Source organism: Uloborus diversus, chromosome 5 (assembly GCF_026930045.1).
Source record: "Uloborus diversus isolate 005 chromosome 5, Udiv.v.3.1, whole genome shotgun sequence".
Lineage (NCBI taxonomy): Eukaryota > Metazoa > Arthropoda > Arachnida > Araneae > Uloboridae > Uloborus > Uloborus diversus.
The window spans coordinates 168,208,583-168,232,870 of NC_072735.1; the positions used below are offsets into that span (position 1 = coordinate 168,208,583).

At 36.1% G+C, this 24,288-nt stretch overlaps 1 protein-coding gene across 1 annotated transcript in view; it reads right to left on the reverse strand.

Annotated features, from left to right (window-relative positions):
- Window positions 1-648: 648 nt before the first annotated feature.
- LOC129222623 (muscle calcium channel subunit alpha-1-like) overlaps window positions 649-24,288 on the reverse strand; it is a 201,477-nt gene continuing 177,837 nt past the window's right edge. Inside the window, exons 40-46 of the mRNA XM_054857148.1 lie at window positions 23,695-23,831; window positions 22,169-22,279; window positions 19,736-19,917; window positions 7,413-7,741; window positions 4,331-4,437; window positions 2,553-3,144; window positions 649-734 (exon numbers count right to left, since the gene is read on the reverse strand). Coding sequence (XP_054713123.1) covers window positions 2,809-3,144; window positions 4,331-4,437; window positions 7,413-7,741; window positions 19,736-19,917; window positions 22,169-22,279; window positions 23,695-23,831 — 1,202 coding nt within the window. The 3' untranslated portion in view covers window positions 649-734; window positions 2,553-2,808. The remainder of the gene's footprint in view (window positions 735-2,552; window positions 3,145-4,330; window positions 4,438-7,412; window positions 7,742-19,735; window positions 19,918-22,168; window positions 22,280-23,694; window positions 23,832-24,288) is intronic.

Below are 24,288 nucleotides of genomic sequence, written 5' to 3' on the forward strand. Positions count from 1 at the left end.
GATATTTTAAATTTTTATGATTGTTTCACAGTATTGAATAATGAATATCTTTTAATTCACTTCTTTGTATTTAAGGATTATCAATCCTTCAAAAAGTATCAAGAATTAATCTATCGATACTTTTTTAAAATGTAGTAAAAACACAGTAATACAATTTTCGCCCATTTCTATCACGAAACATCAGTTTTCCAAAAACTTTTATGTCCTTATAATAGCAGTTATTAAGTTCCCTAACCATAAAAATACCTAGTCCATTTACACCATATGCAATTCTTCGGTAAGAAAAAAAATCTTAAAAAGTTTTCATAGAGTAAACTTGGCGAGATAAATGATTTAAACTCTGATTTTCTAAAACTTGGAGTTAAATTGCATTAAAAACACTACGGATTGTTTTGAATAGGATTCAGTATCCAATAAACTGATGAAGACACCAGAGAAACCAGCCGTAACGTGTCGAAGAGCAAGAGATGCTGAAGATGATTGCTCACTGCATGGATTATCAGTTTAAAATATACCAACATTTAAAAAAAAATAACAATAAAAATAGATTTTTCTCATAGCACTTAAAAGCATGGGTAAAAATATGACAATCAACATTAAAGTAAAGAAGTATTTCTAATTGAAAGGAAAACAGAACACACAAAATTGGTAGATCACAAACGAAGGCAAAACTTGAAACAGCTTTAAACCAACATCTTCTGAATCAGGAATAATGGAGTTTTATGTACCAAGACCTGAAAAAAAAGTATAATGTTTAAAAGGTGAACAAAATGCAACACTATAGTTGGGGCAAACCTAACCTGGCAGCATTGTGATGGCTACACAGATTCTATTCGCAGCAATAGGACACTGTTGTCAGGTTGTGTTTTGCCAAAATTATAGATTTAACTCTATACCGATTGCTTCAATAGACCGCCTACGCATTACAGCCAACGTGAAACATTGGATGACTCATCGGATTCATTTACTGAAGCTGCACACATCATTGGTCTAAGTCAGAGGTTCCTAAACCTTATCGATTCACGGTACCTTTCGAAGAATCGGAATTTTCTCACGCTACCTTAATCTGTCTTTATCTATACATCGATGGACACTGCGCGGCATTTCTCGCGACTGCTGCAGCTCTCACTTTTGGAACCCCTGGTCTAGCTAAAATAAATTGGCACGCCCGAAAAGTTTTCTGGATGGCAGCTATTAATTCCAGCAGTAAAAAATTACTTTCACTCAAAGGACCATGATTTGTTGACTGCACTATGATGTCACATGGAATAGATAAATCCTGACCATTGACCCAACGATCTATTGTGAAACAGGGGCACTAACTTATTAAATAATTTATGATAGGAAAAATGGTTAAACTACAGTAATTCCTCCCTTTGGCAAATTTTCTCCCATAGTGAGTTTTCTAAAAAGAAGAATATCTTTAAGACTCTAATTAACACTGAACGTACTCTCCATGTAACGAAAAAACAGCAGAAGCCTCCCCCCTTATAAACATATTTCAAATATTTCCCCTTTTCAATTTTTGTTACATTTTTCCTAATACTCTACATATTGCAAAATTTAATCACCTTCAGCAGTTCATTCTATGGAGCTCAACACTCAAGATCTTAAAGTTTGAAACTTTCACTTAACCTCATACTACATAAGTATATGTTTTTTTTTTCCAATTCATTCCATGCCTATCGTCAAAACTGATAAGATATATTCTAATGGCAAGCTTTCAAAAATTTGTTTTTCTGACAACTAACTTTTCTTAAGACCTTCCTGCCAACGCCTGCATTTTAGTGTCTGTATAGAACGATATGATTGTGCAGATTCTCTCAAATTGCAGCTTAAGTATCAGGAAGAAATTTTCCTAGATTTATTTCTTAAATTTTAGCTGTTTTAGAACCAGTTTTCTGTGCATCCAAAGACGCAAATTTTCCCGTCCGTCATCAATGCCGGATCCAACAACTCTTTTAAGAAGAGGTCATTATCGGAAAGGAGGGATCAAAGTGCAATTTTTTGGGTACAAATAGGAACCTGAGGCTACTTTCTCTGAAATGAAGCTTCAAGCAATATTTGAACGATTAAATGGGGGGGGGGGGTATGAATCTTATACCCCCCCTAGGACCTGCGATTGTTCTTTTTATACTCAACTGAATACTATTAATTTAAACCAGTAATGCCCAACCTTTTTCTGCCTGAGAGTCGCACATCATATTAAAATCTTTCTCGTTGGCCAAATTAAATATAAAATACAAAAGATTTCATTCTTTTCTGAATAACATTGAAAGACATAGAACGGGAAAGAAAATTACAAAACAATAGCTGTTGTTTTCAATTACTTGATGCTCATTTTATTAAATGACTGTTTTTTAGACAAAAATTTATAAATATTTGGCTCCAAGTTGATGACATTGTCACTTCTCGTGCTTCACTAATAAAAACATTGAACAAAACGGGCGACACAGATCAGCTTTACGGGTCTGTTGTGGCCCGCGGGACGAAGGTTGGGCACCAATGATTTAAACCATTATAATTCGAGAGAGAGAGAAATAGAGACTCACCACCTTTCCTTTCCAACGATGTAACACGTGTGTTGACAAAAAAAATGGGATCCAAACCAAAAATATACAGACTGGGGGGTGAAAGGAACATCTTTCAGCTCCGCTCCCTCCAGAAAAAGGTTATAGAAGGCACTGGAAATGATGGATTTGGAGACAGTCCACGCTCTACGAGGCATGCCGCCATCTGATACGCACACGGAACAGGACGGGTATGAAACAACTGTCCATTCAACGTACAACGGTACTTTAAAAAATGCTATAATCTAGTGTCTCCAAACTGCTTATTGTCCCACTGGGCCTCGCCGTGGTAGTTCTGTTGGCTGTGAGGCCTGTCCTCGTCTTGTAAGCTCAAGAGAAAGCCTTCGCTCGGGCGAAGACCGTTTTTTGGCACGTGGTACGGGCTGTCCTCCTCGGAGCTCATGGGCTGGTACAGGTAAGGGTTGCTGGTAGGGTTTTGCTGCTCCTGGAGCAGCCGGTGGGCCGCTCGGTCCAGCTCCTCTGGAGTCATGTTGATGGCCTCTGCTAGTTCTCGCTGGGTGGCTTTCACGAACTCGGGGTCGCAGTATCGACCCAATCCCTGCTCTTGCAGAACCTGAAACGTAAAACACGAATCGTTTTTTATAGTTGTGGGTGGATTAGAGATAACAGCATGAATGAGACAGACACTGAAGAAATTGGACATCTCTTGTGTATGCGAATAAAATCATCAAATTACATGAAGAAAAATGTTTTTAAAACTTAAAGGAAAAAAAAAGCATTTTCAACTAAAATGGTTGACAATAATGAGGGGAGAGGGAGATACCTACCGTTGTAACATTTTTATCTCTCGCGTAAAGACAACAAGAGAATACATAGACTCTAAGAGACATTTAATATACATCTAATATTTACAGCTATTTTACAAATTATTTTATGATACAAAGATATTTAGAACTTCGAGAGCTCATCGTCTGTGACTCTCAGCTCTCAGTTCAGTCATGTCTCTCCCTTTGACCTTCTTTAATTTCCCTTATATACGGGACTACTTAAGTGGGGGGGGGGGGGCTTTTATTGTTTACGTCAGACTCGAGGTGAGAATTTCCCTGCTATCTGGGATTCGGAAGCTCGATGACAGTGGCCTGAAGAATGTTCGATATAGTGTTACAGACACCATCTCACACAAAACGGAGAAAATTTATGGTGCACAACAAATGTCCAGCTCCGGATAGAATTCAGCTATTTTGAGGATCATATTGCCAGCCTTTTGCAGAAAAGGGAAAGCTAAAGCCATATTTTACATATGGTCCTGGACTTATCCAGCTTCCATTCTGATGATAGATATAAAACACAAGCGTAACGTGTTTATCTCACGATGAGTGTGGTCTGGGAAAGAATTTCTAGATCGACCCCAAACATTGAATCGAAATGGCAAACAACTGGAGGAATTGTAGCGGTATACCATGTCTAGGACAAGTTATCATAGAACTAATTCCTGATTCATATTGGCGTTTGATCCCATGTATACTCTCTTAACATTATTTCAAACTTTCTTTTACACGAAACATATAAAATGAAGTTTCTTTGTATTAACTTGCCTACTTTTTAAAAAGCAGACATGCCGCAGTTTTCGCTTCGGGAGGGCGAACAACATATGGCCGCACTGGGCGACGCCAGTGCTTGGAAAAAAATTCATCTTATGCCACATAGACATGGCGTTGAAGAACATCGATCCATTTTGACGAAGAATCAAAAACGCTGGTTTGGGAAACTAAGCTCGGCAAATGAGAATTCATACTAACCCGTCCGACTAAGTTTTCGGCACTACCAATAAACCTTTCTTCAGGGTGCCGTTGTAAATGATTCTGCATTTCCATACCATTCATTTCTGGAATATACTTGCTGTGACCTGGAAAAGCGAACAAAAAATTTTGAAAACTTAATGAGATGAAAATGGAAAACTTCTAAAAAGAAAGTCTCAAACAAGATAGTAATCGATGTGAACCGAAATTTTTTTTTTTTTTTAATGACTGAAATAAAGTTTTTTTTATAAGTTTACGTGCTCATTGAAATTCGGACCAATTTCAAAATGTAGATTGGAATGCACTTTTTTTAAAACAACAAAGTTCAATTTAAAGCACACAAATTAGCATACATAGACATACCAAATGAAACTTCACTTTAACTATTGGAATAGAATATGTTCGCAAAGAAACCATCACATTACTAAAATGCTAGTTTAGAAAAATATACATCTTTATAAATATTATGCGTTATAATACTTAAGTTATAAGTCGCATACCATTTTATTTATTTACTAGCTGACCCGGCCACGCGTTGCTGAGGCTAAGGTTTTTGTTGTATTTCATTGTAGTAAATTATTTAAGGGGTAACGGTAGGAGAACACCAGTCATGGGGACCGTTTTTTTTTTTTTTTTACATAGATGCTAGTTGTAAAAGAACATGATGACCTCCATGACTGAAGTTATATTTCTGTAACCCCTTAATACACGGAAATTATTATTTACGAACAAAGATGGGAACGTTTAAGCAGGTATTCTTCAATAAACGCGATATATAAAAAAATTATTCCTGCTTTTCAATCATTAGTGCTTCATTGTTCAAAACTCTTTAATTAAAACAAGTACAAGTAAGTATTATTATATCATGTCACATAATTACATTATTAACGGTTTTTAAAGGAGAAGTGGTCCTGTTAGCACGTAATCCAATGATACCGTCAGAATCTACGATACCCTTCATAAGGGGTTACAGTTTCCCATTAGTTTAGCTTTCGCCATAACTATGAAATTAGTCTCAAGACCAAACAATGTCCATTTAATGTTTAGATTTGAAAAATCCTTGCTTTTCTCGTGGGCAACTATATGTTGCATATTCACGTGTAGGAAAACCGTCGAATTTATTTGAGTTAGCTAAAGACGTTTGTAAGACGACGTATTTTGGCTCTAATGGCCATGGACAAATATTTCATAATCTGAGATCTTCCTCTTTTACGTAGTTACAAAATAAACACAAATTTACAAAATAAACACAAATGTTGCCAAATTACCAAAAAAGAAAAAAAAGCATAGACTAATAATAAAAGTATATATTAGTATCTGGTTTAAACAAACCTTTAATGTGTTCTCCTTCAGAAAAATAAATACAATTGTTCCCAAACAACTATTTAAAATTAAAACAAATTACAAAATTAAGCCCATGAAAAAATGCAAAATAAAATTTTTTCAAAATTTCATAAAGAAGTACAAAAATCGCTCTATCTGCAAAATTGTTTTTTTTTTTCTCCCATCAGAGTTAAAATAAAATTTCCTACATTTTAGTACAAAAATTTTTTATCTGGCGCAATTGGTTCGGGGTCTGTTGGGTGAAAAGCACTGAAAATCGCATAAAACATTAAATAACTTTTTTAAACTAATTGTTTTTGAAATAAATTATACCCTATTATAATTCCTGATAATGTAGCTTTCTAATGGTGAAAAAATGGTTAAAATCGGTCCCGTAGTTTTAGCGCCTATACGATACAAACACACAAACAAATCTTTCCTCTTTATAATAGTAGTATAGATTGAAATAAAAATTCAATTAAATTAATTTTAACTGCAATTAAAGTCAAATACCATACACGGTCACTTATAATATTGATCCACAACAGCCTTGACAGCCTAGCGGTACGCCCGTAATATGTTTCAGTCACAAAAGTGCGACGCATGCCTCCAAAAAGCTATTTTTAACAGGTCAATGCTCAGTCATACATAGCAAGGGTGTTACTAGACTTCCCAAACCACGTTAACACCTTCTCTTCCCTGCTGGATCCTCTGATTTGTCACAGATCGAACACATTTGGGATCACTTGAGATGGTAAGTTGACCGACCGAATTTAAAATATTTGTGGAACGAGATGACGTATTATATCGCACGAAACTTTCATGCCCCAATGCTAGTCTGCATCCATGCTAGAGGTGGCCCAACAAGATACTCGAACCTTCATTTATTTGGGTAAAATTTCATTCATTCTGACCACTCTTTCTTGGTGCGCAAATATTTATGTCAATGAGTGCATATAGTCAGCACCATGCTTAACGAATGTGAAAAATCGCAAATCGTGTTTTTCAAATTTGATGGGTTTGCTGTAGTACTCACAAAGGGTTACCTACCGGTTAAAACTACTTCAAACGCTAGTTTTGCACTTCAAATTATCTATAAAAATTAAATCATTGAAAATAACAAATCGTGTCAAGTGGGAAAAAAATATTATTTTGGCTCTCCTGAAAAGTGCCAATTTCCACAATCGTTAGTTTAGCATGGTGCCTACTACGTCTATGAACACAATATTAGCAATCAATGCAAGCATATAAAAATAGAAAAACATTTGTTTCAATTCATTGAAGTTTTTGCTGTTTGATAAATCATGCTGGCCATCTCTGCCGTAAACGACCAATCACTTTGTTGCTGTTATTGTTGATGATTGTACCACTCGCATATTCGAGTGCGTGTAGCTATGTTACTCGATTTATGGCAGAGATACGGCTTTAGTTTATAGAGTTCCATGAAGGTAGAATTCATCTTTGACTCAGACAACACACGATAGATGGAAATGCCATGTATTAACATTTCAGCAATTTAAAACCAAACCAGAAGTAGAAGAGCTCCTGGTTCAGCTGTCCCAGAGGTATTAATTCAGTTGGAGGACCACGACATATTTAACGTGCATAGGACCACGACACATTTGACGTGCCCTGATCATCATCATCGAACACGGAGGACCTTCGAGCGGCTGGTATCGAACCCGGAACTCTCCAGCTACGAGCTCAGCGCCTTACCCAACCACACAACGTTCAGTATAGATCAAAAACAACAACTCACCGTGATAGGAAGCTCTGTGCATGGGGACGTGGTTGTTCTGCCTGTCCGGCTTCGGCGACTGCATCAGGTCCTGGTCCGGGGGCGGCGCCAGTCCGGCGACGGCCATGGCCGGCAGGGGCGCGAACCTGAGAGAGGCAGCAATCCGGCTCATGAGGGCGCAGTCAGTGGGGGAGTCGGAATCCTGTCGCTGGACGATGGGCTTCTCGTGGCTGTCCTGCTTCAGGATGCAGGGCAGCCGAAAGGAGCCGCCACGGCGCAGGAACCGCCTGGGAGGGGGGGTCGGAGGGTGGGCGCGGCTCCGGTCCTCAGAGGAGTCGTCCGAGGGCGCGCTGGGGGAGATTTCAGGCACAAGAGTGGTGTTAAGGACAAGTAGGGAATGTTCGAAAAGTCGAAAACACATGCTCTAAACTAATATCTAAAACTGTTAATACTGTTCAATGAATAATTGCCACGCAGCAAAGTTCCTGATGCAAGAATTGACACGAAATTTGAGTAATAAACCACTCCGTAAAAAAAAAAGGTTATATACTAGAAAACCTCTAGGAATCTGGGATTCCATAAACTTTTCCAGTTATAACAGTTCCTTCTTTAGTAGCGTTACTTAAGAAGAAGCTGTTTCATTACAACGTTACTTAAGAAGTGTTTTGCATAGTTACAACACTGTAAAAAAATATTGCATACTACTTAAAAGCCTCTAGAAAACTGGGATTCCATGAAATTTTCTAGTAACGATACAGCTTCTTTTTAAGCACAATTGAGAGAGTTACTTAGGAACAAGTTGTACCGTTATTGGAAAACTTTATAGTAGTACAGTTTTACAGAGATATTCCAGTAGAACTGCAGTTTTTTTGGTGTTAGAGATCTTTAGACCTTTATGGAAGTCCAGTTTTCTAGAGATTTACCAGTAGTACAGTAGTTTTTTTGGTGTTAGAGACTTTTAAGAAGTCCAGTTTGCTAGAGATTTTCCAGTAGTACTGCAAATTTTTTAAATAGTTTTAGAGAACTTTATGGAACAGTTTATATGCAGTAATATTTCGATATCAAAACTGTTATGCAAACATCAACCTTTAGAAAACTAATAACTTTGCTGCGTCGCTTTCAAGATATAACATGCTGAAGTTTAATGAAGATTTGACGAATAGAGACACATTTACGTAGCATTACTTTTCGGTGCAGTGCGTCAATTTATCTCAAAATAAGTGTTTTAGCGTATGAACAATGCTTCTACAAACAATTTTCCCGCCCTGAAAATTGGAAATACGCCTAAAAAAATTATTTAAGCGTTCCTTTTCATTCTAAACCTATAATTTTATCTCAAGGAAAACGAGGTGATGGTGAAGGATAAAAAATGGAAATTTAAAATATATTACAGTAAAAATTTTCTAGTATTTTTAAATACAATTATAAAACCTTAATATTTAAAAAGTACTCTTATCTAGCCATCCTAAATTTCAACCTTATCAAGTTAGTTATTTTATAGATTGGATCCGTGTTTCAGTAGGTATTCACTGTTTTTGCATATTTTGCGCTTCGAAAATGAACTTCATTCCTCTAGAAAATGTCAAGGAGTACTTTCACACCTTGAAAATACTTAAAGCTATATCTCTGCTCCCGTTTGATCCCAACAGGCTATCGTTCATTTATATTGATGATTTTTTGAACCGCATCATTTGTTCAAAATGCGGTGGTTGTAGTTGTTGTCAAGGTTTTTGAACTTATGCGTAATTTCAGCGTTAAATGAAAATGTATTGAATGAAAGAAAAAAAGTACTTAAAGTAAAATCTATAACATTTCGATCTTTCTAAATTGTGAGTTAAGAAGACTAAGTGTTCAGAAGAATTGCGAGCTTAGAGATTTGTGTGTGACAATATGTGTGCTATAACACACGTTGGTGTTGAAGATGGCAATATGTATTATGCGTTTTATAAAAAGTTATATCAAGTTTCAACTTAAACAAGGTATACTTAACAACATTATATACTTAGCATGAAAAATGAAATACATTTTTAACAGAATTTATTCGCAAAAAAAGAGGAAAACATTTAATGTAGTGGATAAAAGGCTATGCGTTGCATAAAACGTTTATGCAACGCATAACATGTTAATTAAATGATAGATTAAACTTCAACATGTTTCACTGTTTAATACAGCTACATTTTCATCCAGTAAAACAGAACAGAGGGACATTCTACAAATAAAAATTCATTATTAAAAATCAATTTATGGATTAAAATACGAAGTAAATAATGTTATTTAAGTCATATTAAATAAAACAGAAAGTGCAAAATCACATGCCATTATTTAAAAAAACCCATAAACTTTTTTTTTTCATTGGCAGTTATGTACTAGAATTTAATTAGAAATACAACACACTGTGTTAGTAAGATTAAATAGGTAAAAACGAAACAGCATTCGATATTCTATCAAAAAAGTACTCTATTAGCTTATTTCAATGCGTTTATAAGTAAAGAAACGTATTGAAGTTACTATTCACATATAGCTCAAAATTCGTGTCACGGAAGGTTTTCTGCAATACGAAATAAATGCATATATATCTGTAAATTTAAAATAAAATTTTGCTGTGTTGTTTCAATTATTTTCATGGTAGTAACATCAAAACCTTGAATTTGTGAAATGGAGCATTCAAATTTGTAAATAGAGTCGGCAGGTTATTAAGAAACATGAGGGGACGTCATACTTTGTACCTTCCAACTTCCAAATAACTAGTATCTACTGAAAATGTGAAGACCGTATCGATGAACCTAGAGCTTCTTAAAACTAGGTGAAAGTGATATCACATTTTGTTTCCCTGAGAAGATAGACCTTATGTAGTGTGAGTACAAGTTAGAAAGCTTTGCCGTCTTACCCCCTCTCCCCCTGGGGGGGGAATGTTTTTTGATTTTAATATAACAGTAAAATAACGGAGTTAAAAGAACAAATTTCGTTTAATTTAAAAAAATACACAACTTCTTTTTTTTTCTGATTGTTCTGAGTTAATTACAACTCAATATCCTCTCTTCCCTTTCAAAACTTTTTCATTTCTTATTAAGCTGTACGCCATGATGATGATGCATTGGGTTGCCTGGCACTCTCAAAAAGCACAAATTACCCAATATGGGAGAAATATACATCCGAAAATTATAATTACAACTTAAAAAAAAAAAATGTGTATACGGCAGGAGTTCCCAAAGTGGGTGAAGCGAAGTATCCATCTTTCCAATATGTATGCAAACAGTGATGGACTAGGGTGCCGTCAAAAAATTGTAACATTTTAAAGGGTGCAGCGAGTCAGAAAAGTTTGAGAACCCCTGCCATACGGCAAAGTTTTTGCAGATATGCGCGCCAATTAAAAAGACTTTTTTCTTTTTGCTTTAGACATTGTTCATAGATCCAGATGCACGACACACAAGAGCTGGTTTATTGCAAGCGTCACCTCAAAAAAAAAAAAAAAAAAAAAAAAAAAAAAAAAAGAAAGAAAGAAATTGCAATGTACAACATAGTCTCCATGCATAATTTGAACTTCTTGCTTAGAGTCCTAAATGTTTACGAAACACTATACCACATCCAGCTCTTGGAATCTTCTTTTAATTAATTTGGAAGCTTTTTTTTTCCGGAAAATGGTTCTCATTCATATTTTATGTACTTGGTAGTAGTGCTAAAACGGCCACATTTTTTATGATTGACTTTTACTGTTGTTATAAGTTCCTGATACTACTTTAGAATGCTTCAACGAAATAGTTTTAAAATAATTTAGTTGATTTTGTCTGCCGGATTAGATATTGGTGAACCAAAACAACACATAGTGCTTTCAACTCGGAAGACAGTTTTCAGTATAGTAGTCTTATCTGACGCGTATTGCCGATAGCCAAAGACAAAGGGTAAAAAAAAAACGTTATTCTACTCATATCTGCAAAAACCTTTTCTTAGTTATCCTTCTATTCCTTAAAAAATAATTGATTGAAATTTTATGGATCGTTTTTGGCATCCTGTGCACAGTAGCCGTATCATGGAATCATTGAACCAAGAGGGGATCAAAATGCACATTGAGATGGTTTGGATTATAAGGTAATATTCCTAATCATGAACCAGGGACCCTAATCTCTCTTTAATCACTCAAATTTACTTTACTCTGCGTGAATGAAAGCATTAGCTCACTTGTTAAGAAGATTTTAACCAGCTGATATCTCTTTCACAGACTTTCTAAGTGAAATACCATGATATTTTTGCCAAGTGAACTTTGGCGCTGATTCACACGGGATGAAGAGAATTGGGCTGAGTGAAGTGAGATTCTAATCTAAATTCACTCAGTCCGAGGCATTTCACTGCTCATGGATCAGAGCCTTTGTTCACTTGGAAACGAAAACGGTAATCTCCGTTCACAAGATAATGAAACCTCTTTCATATACACCTTCCAAAGTGAACTGAGATTGCCGTTTTCGTTACTAAGAGTCTTAATCATTTTCATTCTGTCCAGTTCACTTCACTGCAGGTGAACCAAAGCTTTAGCTCACCATAAAAACGGTAATATCTGTCCACTTGTAAGGTCTGTGAAAAAAGATCTCAGCCTGCGTACACACTCAGAGCAAGATTAGAGCCATAGTGGAAGCGCTGATTCAAAATTAGGCATAGTGAAGTGAGTTTTTCTTTTTTTGTTTCCAATGGGGCTGTATAAGAGACCCACCTGAAGAGGCGTCTGGGCCATAACCAGACCTAGTGCGCTCCCCTACAATGCATCAGTCTTTCATGTGTCACCATTAAGGCGCTGATGCATGACACAGCAGTTTTTTGACACCCAGTTTCCACCAGATGGAGGCACCTGGGCTCTCTTTGAAGCGAAATTGCACTAAGAATTGAATTTTGCCTAGGGAATTTTAAGCTAAATGAATACCCTAGGGATATTTTTCATGCCGCATAATCATACGACAGGGGCGCTGATGATTTTCTGCATCTCAAAAATCCACCGATTGGCCACCCCATGTCAGAACCTGGGTCTACAGGCGAAGGTCAACGCTTAACCATCACGCCACCAGCCGGTCGAGTGAAGTGAGATTAGGAGCCCAGATCATAAGAAAGAGAATGTCATGTCGCACTGATAGAACATTTAGACATTGTTTCGGGATGAGGGTAGAACCATACTCAGAGGATGAAGTGGCGTCTCTGCGTTTGGTTGCGGGGCTTCTCTCGGAAGTAGCGAACAGGTGCACCCCCAGCGAACAGGTGCTTCCGTGTCTCGCAGGGGATGTTTCCTCCGAGGAACCTTGGAAGGATCGGTGGCACACGGAGTCAATGCAAGAGGGGAAGTGAGAGCGAGAGAGGTGGCTGGGGACACTGAGGTGAATGTCACTCAGAGAGAGGGCGCTGCGGAAAGAGAGGAGGATGAAGAGTGAGGGGGAGACGAAGAAATAACTAGATAAAAAGAGTGCCGTGGGAGAAGTGCATCGTGCAAACTAAAACACTAGATCGTAGCTTACGTCCACCATCTTGGGGCTAAACGCAGCTTTCTTCTTATGTCTTCTGTGATGAAGTAACGTGTTTTGCTACTTGACTGTGGTTTCTAATTGAGCCCATTTCAATCTACTGTCAAGAAGCACCCCAATCAAGAAAAAAAGAACATGCTACTAGCAAGCATGGGAAGAAAGCATAGTTTAGCTCCGAGATAGCGTCGTTACTTAATTCTACGATTCAGGGCTTTAGTTCAAACCAGTAGTGGATTTTGAGTTTTACGTGATCGTAATTTTGCAACAGAAAAAACATTTGTTTCTCTTGCATGAAAATTGGATTCCTAGTTCCTACATGACATCATCCAAAGTCGTTTGCGATAGTTACACATTAAATGAAATTTAACGAATTAGTAGCCCACTAACAATGTAACAGAATGTGTGAAAAACTACAAACTCTAATAAAGAGTTGAAATTTCAATCAAGAACAAAAATATGAAACTGAGGATATATGGGAAGAATTAGTGGACTAACATGTTACTATCTCCTCAAATCATAGAATCTCTTCCCGCTCCCACCACAGGGTCAGCCGAGTCGGAAACTAGCCATCCTTTGAGGGGAATCGTAGTATGCATGAATTTCGCAAGTTTTAGAGGGCTTGGGGGGGGGGGGGGGGGGGGGGGGGTAAGACCAAACTAACAAGGGGGACCACTTTGGTGCTCGACAACCCTGCCACACAGTTCTTCAAATAAAACTATTTCAGTAATGATAAGAAATTCATGCTGTGAAAGAAATTGAGCTATATAGGACCATTTAGCACAAATTACTATTTCAAAATTTACTTCAACTGGTACCTTACATCATCTCTTCTGCTAAAACGCCCCGATTACACGAAGGAGAGAAAAAATAATGAGTTTATTAATTTTAAAACCGACTTTCTCATTGACAAATTTACTACAGAAAAGATTCTCGCACCAAGCTCTAAAATTGTCCATTCAGAATTTTTCGCTACTCTAATTTTATACGCTTTGTATCGGTAGCTTTGTGAAGCAAAAGATAAACGCCGTATAGGCATTTTTAAATAGGTAACAGGGACCGGCATTTTAGTTGGAAAACTGGGCTTTGGAATTGTTGCAGTCCGCGTGTACTGTGAGCAATGGGAAATAGATTTCAGAGTTTTGGGGACATTTCGGCACATCTATTCTGGCTCCTACTTACATGATACCATTAAGATGTTTTATTACATTCGTAGTCGTTTTCTTATATAACTTTTGTCGTGCCAAACATTTCGTTTTGACCACAATCGAACAACATGGGTCATATCGAACAGAATTTCGTGTTGTTGAAGGTTGTCACTTCACCTTTGTTAATATTGAGCTGAAATGTTTTTTTTTCAATACAGTAGAATAGGCTAAGAAGTTAAAAGAATGACTTTAGATCAGATTGAAACGGCTACACCAATTTCAACAAAATATGAATGTTTAAGAGATGCTTAAATTTATTCTTATCACATCATGTGTGATTTCTTCGAATGCGATATAGTTAAAACATTTCAAATTAGTTTTCTGTTTGATTATTCAATTTTTCAAGTTCAGTGGAGCCTTGACTTCTTCGAGGTATGCGTTCCAAGACCCCTCGCGTCAGTCAAACTTTCGTGTTACGAAAAAGTATGTATACGACTTTTTGATAAACACACACTTTTATTTTAGGCACTTATAAACACTGTTCAAACGGAAATTACCGTTTCCTATACAAAGAGCCAAATTTATACTACTCTATTTAAAGTTGCGTTATTCAAAATCTTTCTTTAACAGTGAGGAACTTTGTCTTTCTATCTTCACTCTCTTTTAGAAGATGAAGTAGTGTGCGCTTAAAAGCTTAACGATCACATTCAAAAGGGAAAAAAATGAATGGAAAATACGAAATGGTTATTCGTTCTTAGTAACAAAGCGAGGTTTAGACTGGTACGACGAGGTAACTTCCGTCTTCAGACAGTGGCGGCACGAGAGCAAAAGTAGACGTCGGCGATGCAGTTTTGGGAGGCCCTTTTAATCATAAAATATTCTCAGACAAATAATTGAATTCATGGAAGTATTTTTTGTACTAACTATTGGGCACTTAGGGTTCCTAATTCACTTAATTGCTAGGACAAAAACATTTCGTGATTAGTAGCGCAGTCAAAAAGAAGTTTTTTTAGTGGTGGGGGTAGGAGGCGGCACATTGATGGGGAAAATTTTTCCAATAGAAAGGGGGGTCCGGCGTGTTCTCCCCCGGCAAGATTTTTAAATTTGTAGTTTAAAAACGATATTTTAGGCTTTCTTTGCTAATGATAAGGGAAAAAAAGGTACAGGGGATCTCGGTGGAAATTTATAGAAATTGAAGCCTTAAAAACGCAATTATAGGCCATATTTATTGACTTTAAAAAAAAAAAAAAGGTCAAAATCAATTTCTTGCAAATTCTCGAAATTGAAGTTTCAAAAACGGAATTTTAGACAAACTTTGAAGATTTTACGGGAAGGAAGGGAGCTCTTCCCTCGAAAAATTTGGAAAATTATGGTCCTAAAAACTGTAGCAATATTTTACATTCAGAAGCCATTCCACTTATACTTTTTGTTAATGAAGTTTAAAAAGCCTTAATTGGCTTATGATATAAAAGAAAGGCGGTATGGGTACCCTTGCCCGAATATTTTCTGAAATTCAAGCCTTAAAAATGCGATTGTAGGGCCATATTTTGTAATATTAGGCTCGATAATTTTTGAAATTCAAGCTGAAAAAACGCAATTTTAAGCGATTTTCGATGTTGCTGAGTATTTGGGGGCTTTAAGCTGGAAATATCGGTAAATTGAAGATTTGGAAACAAAATTTCAGTTGCTCCATAATGCTTTCGGTGTGTGTGTAGTATGTGTGTGTGGAGGGAGGGGGAGTTTGAAGGAGCAGCATTTTGAATATTTTCTTACTTTCAGATGAACTCAGGAAACAAGAGAAAAACGAAAAGAAGTGAAAAGAAGAGAAAAAAAAAAAGAAAGGGGGGGGGAATACAGTTAGCTGATCAACAAGCTGTTGCCATTGAATATTTTTAATTCAGGCCCCGACAGAATTGGGCCAAAACATTTGCTAAGGCTGACTCTGTGCAGTCTCTCCTGCACGCACTATTTTGATTACTTTTGCGTCTGTTGTATTTAATAAAAGCTTCAATCGAAAACATGGAAATAACTTAAAACTTCTGAGAATTTTGCGAGGCCTAGCGCCGACACTGTCTTCAGTGATGCAAAAGAGGTAAAAATCCATTCTGAAATAAGAAAATTTAATGGCCAATAACGAAGTCGTTACTTTCGCGCCGTGCTTCACTTCCGAAAACTCTCGCTTCGGGAGCAATATATCGCGTTAGCTCTGAGGTACGCTGCTCGTCAAAATGCGTTCCATCCATTTCACGTAAATCAAATTGCATTGAAGGGCGAGTCCACTAGACTCTGCATTTCATTCCTTAAGATAATCGGTTTAATTCTACTTAATCCACTACTGATTAGCAAATGCACTTATGAAGTAGAAAATGTGAGATAATAATAAAGAAATGAGTCATACTTACAGGAGTTTCAAAACATGCTTCTGAAAAATTATGAATGGCAAACTATTTATTCAAAAGGTGCAAATGGATTAGATATTAATTAAATAAATACATTACTTATTGGATTTAAACTTGAAATTAACTACACGGGGAATAATATTCAACAACTATTGATTTTCCCATTTTTAATAGTCATTATATGATATATAAATGAAAATATAAATTACCACGGAGTGATTCATATTATTTTTTTAGAATGATTTAATTTAACAACATCAAACATTGGTGCCAATAACAAATATTATTCTTGTGCAACTTTTCATTTTCCCCAAGCATCAACAAATCAACACATTAGTTAATATAGTGAGACGATTTTCAGAGACTGCAATTTCGGTATACTCATTTAATAGCAAGTAACTAATTGAGCTAAGTAGGCATTACTTTCATAATTTCTCGCATTTTTGATAGTATTTAATATATTAAAGCCTCTTGATGGGTAGCAGAAATTGAAGGTCAGGCAATAGGTAACATATAAGCTGAGTATTTTCACTTTTTACCATACGTTTTCGATGTTGTTTCAAGTAATAAAACTATCTTTAGGCAGTGCTTCTTTTCGCAATTCTCGATGTCAAAAAATTCGCCCAAAATCAACGGGCACTGGATTACAAACATTTAACACTTTATGTGTGCTAGAAAATGCTTGAAAAATCTATCATGATATTTTAGGTGCGTAAATAAATTAAAAAACTGAAATCAATGCAAATAAAGTAAGTGAAAAAAAATGATAAAAATGTCATGCAAAAGAAATACACTACCAATATTAAATGAAAACTACATACCCGATGCTATGATGGAGAATCATTCACTAATTCAAGCAAAAACGTTGGAATCATGCAAAATGAACTCATAACATGCATAAATTTCTGCAAACGAGGTAGGATCAAGGCATCTCCAGCGAAAACTTTGCAGCATTAGCGACACCGGCCACAACAGGATTCCGTTGCTCTTGGATGAGTCATTTTACACAGCACTATATTTCATCAATTCAAAAAGCAGCAAATATTCAACAAGATAAACAGCCATGATTGTTCTTAGTGCACATAAATACACAAAAGTTTGAAGCATTTTATAAGACTTTCTTTGTTCCCCCAAAATTTGAACTAGCGGAAATATATGAAGTATCAGCGACTATTAGCTATCAGCAGCGTATCAGCTATTTTCTACGAATGATTAATTTAATAATAAAAATTTAGAAAAAGAATACAGTGCGAGCTGTAATAAGAATGAAATTAATTTCAAAGCACGGTCTATTTTCCTATTTTTCAGTAAACTATGTAAAGTTTTTGAATTTTTAAAAGGGGGCCAAGACGAAAATTTAATTTTAGTCTATAATCTTTTGATCAAACAGATAGTTATTTATACAACTTGTTCACTGCTATATTTTGTGTGAATTTCCAAATTCTTGCACTAATTACTTATTTATGTATTTCAGTAGGTACTTCTTACCATCTTTTTGCGTAAGAACATTTGTTTTTTTCTAGCTATATGTTTTGCGCCTTTTGTCTGTTTCATCAGTTGAGAAAAAAACTCGCCGAATGTTAATATCGCGATAAATATTCAAATACGAAAAACCCTCAGAGTGGGGTCCAAGTCACCGCAAGTTTTCGATTTTACTAAATCCCCCGTTATGTAAGTCTCGAGCAAAATTTTTATGCGGATTGCGTTGATGAGAATTTTTTTTTTTTGAAGATAAAAGGTTTGTTTTACCGAAAGATTTTCGCTTTTTTCTTTTTTTGGTATGAAAATCTCATAAAAGATATCGTACAGTTGAAACAGTCCATTAGTCTAATCAAAATGAGTTCTCCACTAGTTAAGAATTATAATATATATTTTTTTTTTTTGAAAGAGTTTAAGATGGTTTTACCAAAACAATTTTCCGTTTATTGCTTTTCTTAGTGTAGAATGCTGATAAATTAATGAAAGTATTTCAAATATAATCACCTATTTTTGTGCTAGAAAATCAGGGCTAGAAAATTATACTGCCCGACATGCCTGGGGCATGAAAAATTTCGATTGGGAATCGAACGAATCTTTTACCCTTACATGCCCGGCTGGACATGTAATAATTTTTTAATTGAGTATTAGTAATTTGAATGGCAACTTATAATGTACTATTTATTTAAACTTCTATTTCTGTTTTATATTGAAATAATTCTTGATTCAGATCTAAAGCTGTTAAATGTTTTGTCTGATTAATTTTTTCGACAAATTCAAATATTTTTGTTATTATACAATAAAAAAAACCGAGCATGTCTATTCGGGCATGTACTTTGTAGACAAACGTGCCCGGCAGGTCATGTAAAACTTTAAAAATTTTTCTAACCCTGTAGAAAATACTTCAGCAGTAGCATAATATCGATTAATTTTCATTATCAATAGTTTTCTGTATTTAGATTGATGGGTACAGCAGATGCTCTTTTACCAGGCATGATCAGGACTAAAGACTTGTTGGATTATTTGATTTAATACTGCGTATAGGAGCGAACACTAATGCAGTACGATTACATTCAAAACGTCTTAACGTAGGCTGTTTTCCATGTGAAGAAAAAATGCACATGAGCATTGCTGTTTAACATTTTATTAAACATCTCAGGAAATGAACACCCTCAATGATAATCCTGATAATCCTAAGAAAGCTAAGAACGAAGTCAGTACAGTAGTGATGGCAAATACCACCTGGTGAAAGACAAATCCGCCACAAAAGTATCAAATCGCTATCGACTCGATCAATGCCGAATAACAGACGGTGTCGAACTGAAAAGTGTCGGTTTAAAGGGGCGCTGACTGACATACTGCTTATAGTTAAGCACATATGAGGTAGTGAGAAGCAAAGGGATGCAAGTGGCAAAAAATTTCCTCTGTCTTGAGGCAAGAGATAGTACTAGAAGCCCTGGTAGGTGCTGCTGTACAGCATGATTTAGAAAAAAAAAATCAATGAAAGCCTACCTAGGACGTAATTTTTATACGCGTTTTACTCAAAACTTGAAAATGTCCACTTGCATCCCTTTGCTTCTCACTGCCTCCTATGATCTTAATCTTCCTTTCAGAAAGTAGAATAGTGAATTAAAGTAACAACATTTTGTGAATCAACGGCTGAGATACACAAAAAAACTCTTCATATACTAGCATAACAGCCTAGCTATAGCTAACGTAGCCAAAGAAAAAAAATATGCAACTGACTATTTTTATATTCCCTACACATTACCTGTGCACACCAGCGGAAGTAGAAATATTTATCGATTTCGATTCAAAATCGTTACCTGGATTGCATGTCGTGGTCTCCAGTAAGCACAAAATGGTTGCCCATTCCGCGATGGTTGGGACTGGCAAGGTTCAGAGCATTGGCAGGAGATATCTTTGCGTGGGATCGCATGGCATTCGCTCCTTTACCCTGCTGGCCCTTTCCTCTGCCCCAGATGTTTCCGAAAATAGGATGGTTTCTCTGAAAATTCATTTCAGTACGTTATTTTAGAGTATTAAAACAAACAATAAATAATTACAGTTCTTTTTCCTTTGAGAATGTGTATCTCCCATTTTCTTCAAGATTATACAAGGGTAAATCAAATATAAACCGGAATTTATTTTAAAAAAAAATTGCATCAACCAAAATACTTTTACACCAGCTATCATTTTACTACGTAGTGCCCTTCCTCTGATACACATTTTTGCTATAAAACTGTCAAGTTTTTGATGTCTTCGAGATAGAAAGAGGGGGGACATGTGAAAAACGAATCACCCACGAACTCCTCGATACAATTGCCTCATCATCAAATTTTTGTCCTCCTAGGTCTTTTTTGAGTGTTCCAAACAAATGGCAGTCACAAGGCGATAAATCTGGACTGTACTTTCCGATGAATTTTCTAAACTGTTTCTTGCTTTAAAGTGGCAATATGTGGCCTTATATTTGCATAGAGAAAAATGACGTTACTTATCGCTAGGCGACCTCGTCTGCTGCGATATGCAGATTCTACTTCATCCAAAAGACGATACTAATAACCTACAGTACATGAAATACACCGACAGCTCAAAATCCCTATCAGTCGGTTTTCACGTCATTCACCATTCTTTATTTATTGTAGAACGAGATTTTCCTCAATGTTGACAAACAGTATTTCAAGCTCGTTTTTTTACTTATCTGAAAGAACACCATTGGAAAGAAAAAAAAATTTTATAGGAAAAAAAATGTGTTATTTCTAATGGTACCAACGAAAAGAAGTTGCAAGGTGACAAACTTGAGCTACAGTGCATTAAAAATAGGCTATTTTTCATGTGAACGATTTTGACAGTCATTTTGAACTACAATATCTTTTAGAAAATCGATATTTAAGCTCTGCAATTGTAACCCATTAAAAACAAGTATTTTTACAATAGAATAATGCAACACGAGCATTTGAATTACTTTTGTTCAAATTTTATAACATCTTAAAATCCAGGAAAAATTATCCAATTCGCGCTTTTTCACGAGTTCACGCGTATGCTACACAAAATCCAACGAGCTCAAATTCACAAAAATACTTGAATATATTAACGGAGAAACGTACTTTAAGCACCAAAAATTTCAGGTTTCCAGTGTGATAAAATTTTTGTTAACTTAGTCTAAATTTGGCAATTTGGCACAAAATACTGATCCGCCATTTCGGATCACAATTTCCGGAGACCCTAGATTTTGGGGATTTGGATCTAGGGAGCTGAAAATGTGCATAGATTAGTTTCAAAGGCATCTCTACACCTCTATAAACTTTAATCCAAATCGGAGACGGTCGAGCGGGAGACAATTTGAAAAATTAGGTCAGTTGACGTGGAATGACTCAACTGTCTACTACCACAAGAACCTGAGGAACAGTTCTTGCAAGGAAGCGCCATTGCAGCTAAAACCTCAACGGCGGTATTATCCTTTATCTAAGGAATTGTTTCTGTCACACGGGTTTATGTCTTTCTGGCTTTAACTTAATTCCTAAAGATGTAGAAACCACCTCGTGGTATTCGTTTCGTAACAATTTCGGAGGTTCTTGCGGCAGCAGACCGCTCCATTCGAACTATCGACAGAACAGGCGCTGGTACAGGTGCCCTACGACTTCCACAACGTCAGGAACAGGTAATACTTATTGCTGGTGACTATTGAAATATTGTAAAACTTGGCGGCATATATCACCTTTGATTTGAATGTAAATAAAAAGTTACCACTATTTAAGTTCAAACCCTCTAAATTATGTAGAACCAATAATGTACGTATAGATAAATCAATTCGTTTTTTAATTGTCACAACTTAATAACCATTAGAATGCATTAGCTGGACTAATTATGGCCTTTGATGTACCATCTGTGTTTCGTTTATAAATTTGGGAAACTTGCCTCAAAGCTAATTTGAGATCGTAATTAATAACTATCCCAAGTGACCAACTAATTTAGTACAGATTTTTTTAATGCATGCCGGTAGGCTTCGTACTATGATCTAGAGCTCATGTATTGTAACAATAATTCTCCACCATTAGTTGTTCTTAAAAATGTAGAAAATTGCAATTTTGGACGGAATTTTGAAGTACCTTATTTCTAACCGTACCATTTGAACACCACCTTTTTCACTTTTATTGACCTTGTTTGGAAATACTACTTGTTTTATTCATTTCATTCGATGAAACCTTAAAATTACTATGGGTATTATTGTATAGTTACTTCGTATGTGGAATACTTACCCTGTGCATCGGCAAAATGTCCGATCCTTCTTCAAACTCGTCTTCTTCTAAATTGCCAGAAATTGCTCTTCGTAATTCGGGACCAGCTTCGTGAAGAGTCCGAAGGCCAGCCTGTAACACAATTATCACAGATTACACCATCAAAATCAATCTCTAAAAGGTGTGTATTTTTAATGCACACGTGAAAATACATTTAAACAGAGAATCATGGTTCCAAATCCAACTCAAGTTTCAATTGTATACAGAAACATGCAGGACGTGTTTTCCAGAACGAAACGTGTTTTTCGTTAAGAACCTTGAGTACTCAAACACTGTCGTGGGCAAGCCAAAATTTACGAAAATCTTTACGTAAAACGTTTTATTCGCATGTACAAAGGTTGGGAGCTTCAGATTCAAATTATTTGCCGATGTTGTCAGAATCAAAGGGATGGGGTTTGGTTTAGTTAACGCGGTTGTCCCTTTCTCCCATTGAGCAGCATTATTCAAAAAACTGTAACCGTACATTTATGAAGCAACAGTGGTACCATGCGACTTGGGTATAAATTTACAGTCAACATAAAGCTTGCTGCAATTAAATAATCCTCAGCATTCATGTACTACTTCTTTAAATTTAGAGGTAGCTTTTTTCACTTTTCTTTTTTTAGTGAAATATTGAATTTTAAGGGGATGAGAAATTTTCCACTGCTTAAACTATAAGCTTAAATTAAAAGTACGTAGTTGTTTTTAGAATTCTGAAATATTTACTCGTTTCAGTGCTGCAGCGAAAAGGGGTGGGCGGGATGGGGGGTGGGAGGTTAAAACTCTAACCACAGGCTTTGTCTTTAGAATTATTGGACAATCATAATACAGTGTTTGTGTGCATCATACATGTTAAGGACTTATTTGCATCTTACATAGACCGAGGTGTCGCCCCCTTTTCAAAGATAAATTCTGGCTTTGCTGCGCTAGTGACTCATTTCAATCCTCCATTAATGTCATGTGACAATAATGGAATACATTTTCATGAATAAATAATGGACGCATTCAACTCTATAAATTCAAAAAACAAACCATGCGCTAAACGTAAACGGCACTATTGCATATATCTAACTTTTAATTCGGCATTTAAAATAATAAATTTAAAAAAAAATACACATTAACTGCAATAAATCTTTAAGAATAAATAATCCCTAAAAACAGCGATAGCGTACTCAAGTCTCAAAACTGTGCTCTTTAGGAGTCATGTGACTCGGGTTAACTTTTGCACGAGCAAATTTTCAACTTATGTACTTGCTCTTTCCCAAAATGAAAAGCATCTGATGGTTTCTTCCTAGATGCGTTAAAAAATGTCCTAGCTGTGCCAAATTTGGCAGTGATAGTATCCAGGAATCCAAGTACCTTAATTTACGAGAAATTTCATCTAAGAAAAAGAAAAGAGCTTTGATATACGTTTTTTCTGTCGTTTATTTATCAAAAATGTTGGCGGCTAATCAAGTCCGCTGTAACAAAGTCAATGTAAAGCTAGCGAATCGTATTCTAGTACGTACTTGCAAGGCAACCGTGCTTTCCTCAGTACCATCTCCGACGGCTTTCTCCCGTTCTTCTTTCCTCTTCTTGAACCTTCTGAAGTAGTCCTGAATCAGGAAGGTGGCATAGAATTTGCCAACGGTAACATCTTCGTCAGCTAAGAAAGAAGTTTCAGAACGTGAGACAGAAAATTCGAAATGGCTAACAAAACGTATTAAAAATACTTTAAAGACACTCAACGACTAAATCTTCTCTAATCTAAATCTGAGGAGTACATGCTGACTCACAAATAGTACAGTAAATTTAGGCCAAAAAATGGCCAAATCCAAACATCAAAAAAAAAAAAAAAAAGTTGAAACCTGTTGCAAATTACTTCTTATCCTTCCAGCAAAAAGGGGTAAAAAGTCCCAGCGCTTTGCGCGTCGGGTTTTGAGGGATAGGGGGGAGGGGCGAAATAATCCTCTTTTTAAATAAACCTTTAATTTCATGCTTTTAAATTTAGTATGACATAATATTCTCACTTTAAACTTACTCTAAAAATTCCTGAAAAATACAACAAAACAGCAATTTTTAGATGCCCCCCATTCCGAAACCCGACGCACAATGCGGTGGGA